Source organism: Suncus etruscus, chromosome 3, assembly GCF_024139225.1.
Source record: "Suncus etruscus isolate mSunEtr1 chromosome 3, mSunEtr1.pri.cur, whole genome shotgun sequence".
NCBI lineage: Eukaryota > Metazoa > Chordata > Mammalia > Eulipotyphla > Soricidae > Suncus > Suncus etruscus.
This window is the reverse complement of record NC_064850.1, coordinates 151,696,565-151,699,830: the sequence shown is the minus strand read 5'-3', so window position 1 is coordinate 151,699,830 and position 3,266 is coordinate 151,696,565. Positions and strand designations below refer to the sequence as shown.

Below are 3,266 nucleotides of genomic sequence, written 5' to 3'. Positions count from 1 at the left end.
CATAAGGTAAGGCTGCCCCTTCGCACCACTCCTATTCAATATTGTACCAGAAGTATTTGATATAGCAATTAGGCAAGAAAAAGATATCAATGAAAGAAAGAAGTCAAGCTCTCACTGTTTGGTGATGACATGCTACTATATTTAAAAAATCCTAAAGACTCAGGGCCGGAGAGATAACACAGTGGTAGGGCATTTGCCTTGCACACAGACAGGCGGTGGTTCGAATCCTAGCATCCCATATAGTCCCCTGAGCCTTCCAGGTCTGATTTCTGAGCGCAGAGCCAGGAGTAACCCCTGAACCCTGCTGGGTGTGACCCAAAAACAAACAAAAAATATACTAAAGACTCTACCAAAAAGCTCCTAGAAAGAATATGTAAAGAAATATATATAAGATCAAGGGGACGCTGAAGGGGAAGGCGGCGGCGGCGGTGGCGGTGGTGGGGGCCGTGGCTGTGGTGGGTGCAGACGGCGCGCGGCGGCGGCGCGGCCGAGGCGCGGGACGCGCAGAGTAATCATGGGCCAGACTGGCAAGAAATCTGAGAAGGGACCAGTTTGTTGGCGGAAGCGAGTCAAATCTGAGTATATGCGACTTCGGCAGCTCAAGAGGTTCAGGCGGGCTGATGAAGTCAAGAGTATGTTTAGCTCCAACCGCCAGAAAATTGTGGAAAGAACTGAGACCCTTAACCAGGAGTGGAAGCAGCGGAGGATCCAGCCTGTGCACATCCTGACATCCGTGAGCTCATTGCGCGGGACCAGGGAGTGCTCGGTGACCAGTGAGTTTGATTTCCCGGCACAAATCATCCCTCTAAAGACTTTGAATGCAGTTGCTTCAGTGCCTATAATGTATTCTTGGTCTCCCCTACAACAGAATTTTATGGTAGAAGATGAAACTGTTTTACATAACATTCCTTATATGGGGGATGAAGTTTTAGACCAGGATGGAACTTTTATTGAAGAATTAATAAAAAATTATGATGGAAAAGTACATGGGGATAGAGAATGTGGGTTTATAAATGATGAGATTTTTGTGGAGCTGGTGAATGCTCTGGGTCAGTACAATGATGATGAGGATGATGAGGATGACGATGGAGATGATCCTGATGAAAGAGAAGAAAAACAGAAGGAACTGGAGGAGAGCCGAGATGATAAAGAAAGTCGCCCCCCTCGGAAATTTCCTTCGGATAAAATTTTTGAAGCCATTTCCTCAATGTTTCCAGATAAAGGCACAGCAGAAGAGCTAAAGGAAAAGTACAAAGAACTCACAGAGCAGCAGCTTCCGGGAGCGCTACCCCCCGAATGCACCCCAAACATTGATGGACCAAATGCCAAGTCTGTGCAGAGGGAGCAAAGCTTGCATTCCTTTCACACGCTTTTCTGCAGGCGATGCTTCAAGTATGACTGTTTCTTACACCCCTTTCATGCAACACCCAATACGTACAAGCGGAAGAATACAGAAACAGCTCTGGACAACAAGGCCTGTGGGCCTCAGTGCTACCAGCACCTGGAGGGAGCCAAGGAGTTTGCAGCAGCCCTCACTGCCGAGCGGGTCAAAACTCCACCCAAGCGGCCAGGGGGCCGGCGCAGGGGGCGGCTTCCCAACAGCAGCAGCAGGCCCAGCACCCCCACCATCAGTGTGGTGGAGTCCAAGGACACGGACAGTGATCGGGAGGCAGGCGCTGAGACCGGCGGGGAGAACAATGACAAGGAGGAGGAAGAGAAGAAGGATGAGATGTCCAGCTCGTCCGAAGCGAATTCTCGCTGTCAGACACCAATAAAGATGAAAGCAAACATTGAGCCTCCTGAGAATGTGGAGTGGAGCGGGGCTGAAGCCTCCATGTTCAGGGTCCTCATTGGCACCTACTATGACAACTTTTGTGCCATTGCCAGGCTGATCGGGACTAAGACTTGCCGCCAGGTGTATGAGTTCCGGGTCAAAGAGTCCAGCATCATTGCCCCGGCCCCTGCCGAGGATGTGGACACACCTCCGCGAAAGAAGAAGAGGAAACATCGGCTGTGGGCCGCTCACTGCAGGAAGATACAGTTGAAGAAGGATGGCTCCTCCAACCATATGTACAACTACCAGCCCTGTGACCACCCTCGACAGCCGTGCGACAGCTCATGTCCCTGCGTGATTGCACAGAACTTCTGTGAAAAGTTCTGCCAGTGCAGCTCTGAGTGTCAAAATCGCTTTCCTGGCTGCCGCTGTAAAGCTCAGTGCAACACCAAGCAGTGCCCATGCTACCTGGCTGTCCGAGAGTGTGACCCCGACCTGTGCCTCACATGCGGGGCGGCTGACCACTGGGACAGCAAGAACGTGTCGTGCAAGAACTGTAGCATCCAGCGGGGCTCCAAAAAGCATTTATTGCTGGCGCCTTCTGATGTGGCTGGCTGGGGTATTTTCATCAAAGATCCTGTTCAGAAAAACGAATTCATCTCAGAATACTGTGGAGAGATTATTTCTCAGGATGAAGCTGACAGAAGAGGGAAAGTCTATGATAAATATATGTGTAGCTTTCTTTTCAACTTGAATAATGATTTTGTGGTGGATGCAACCCGCAAGGGTAATAAAATTCGGTTTGCAAATCATTCAGTAAATCCGAACTGCTATGCAAAAGTCATGATGGTCAATGGCGACCACCGCATTGGGATCTTCGCCAAGAGAGCCATTCAGACGGGCGAGGAGCTTTTCTTTGATTACAGATACAGCCAAGCAGATGCCCTGAAGTATGTGGGCATCGAGCGAGAGATGGAGATCCCATAACGATGCTACCTCCTCCCTTCCTGGAACAGCTGCCTTAGCTTCGGGAACCTCAAGTACTGTGGGCGATTTAGAAGAAAATGCAGTTTGAAATTCTGAATTTACAAAGTACTGTAAGAATAATTTATAGTGTTGAGTTTTAAAATCAACTTTTTATTATTGCCTTCTCACCAGCTGCAAAGTGTTTTTGTACCAGTGAATTTTTGCAATAATGCAGCATGGTACATTTTTCAACTTTGAATAAACAATACTTGAACTTCTAAAAAAAAAAAAAAAAAAAAAAAGAAATATATATAAGATCAAAATAAAAATTATATAAATATATATATTATAGAATATAGAAAAATATATATAGAAAGAATATAGAAAAGTGGCAGGCTACAAAATTACCATATTTTTTGCTCTATAATATGCACCTGACCATAAGACACACATAGTTTTTAGATGAGGAAAAGAAGGAAAAAAAAATTCTAAAGCAAATGGTGCAACAAGAGACTGTCGGGTCCAC

The 3,266-nt window shown here is 46.9% G+C and overlaps 1 protein-coding gene across 1 annotated transcript; it reads left to right on the top strand.

Moving 5' to 3' along the window:
- Positions 1 to 508: 508 nt before the first annotated feature.
- LOC126003373 (histone-lysine N-methyltransferase EZH2-like) lies at positions 509 to 3,040 on the top strand. Its single transcript, XM_049769556.1, has one exon. The coding sequence runs from the start codon at positions 515 to 517 to the stop codon at positions 2,759 to 2,761; it is 2,247 nt and encodes a 748-aa protein (XP_049625513.1). The 5' UTR covers positions 509 to 514; the 3' UTR covers positions 2,762 to 3,040.
- The last annotated feature ends 226 nt before the right edge of the window (positions 3,041 to 3,266 follow it).

Excerpts from the sequence above, each read along its gene's own strand:
- LOC126003373 (XM_049769556.1), top strand. The coding sequence starts at position 515 with ATGGGCCAGACTGGCAAGAAATCTGAGAAGGGACCAGTTTGTTGGCGG.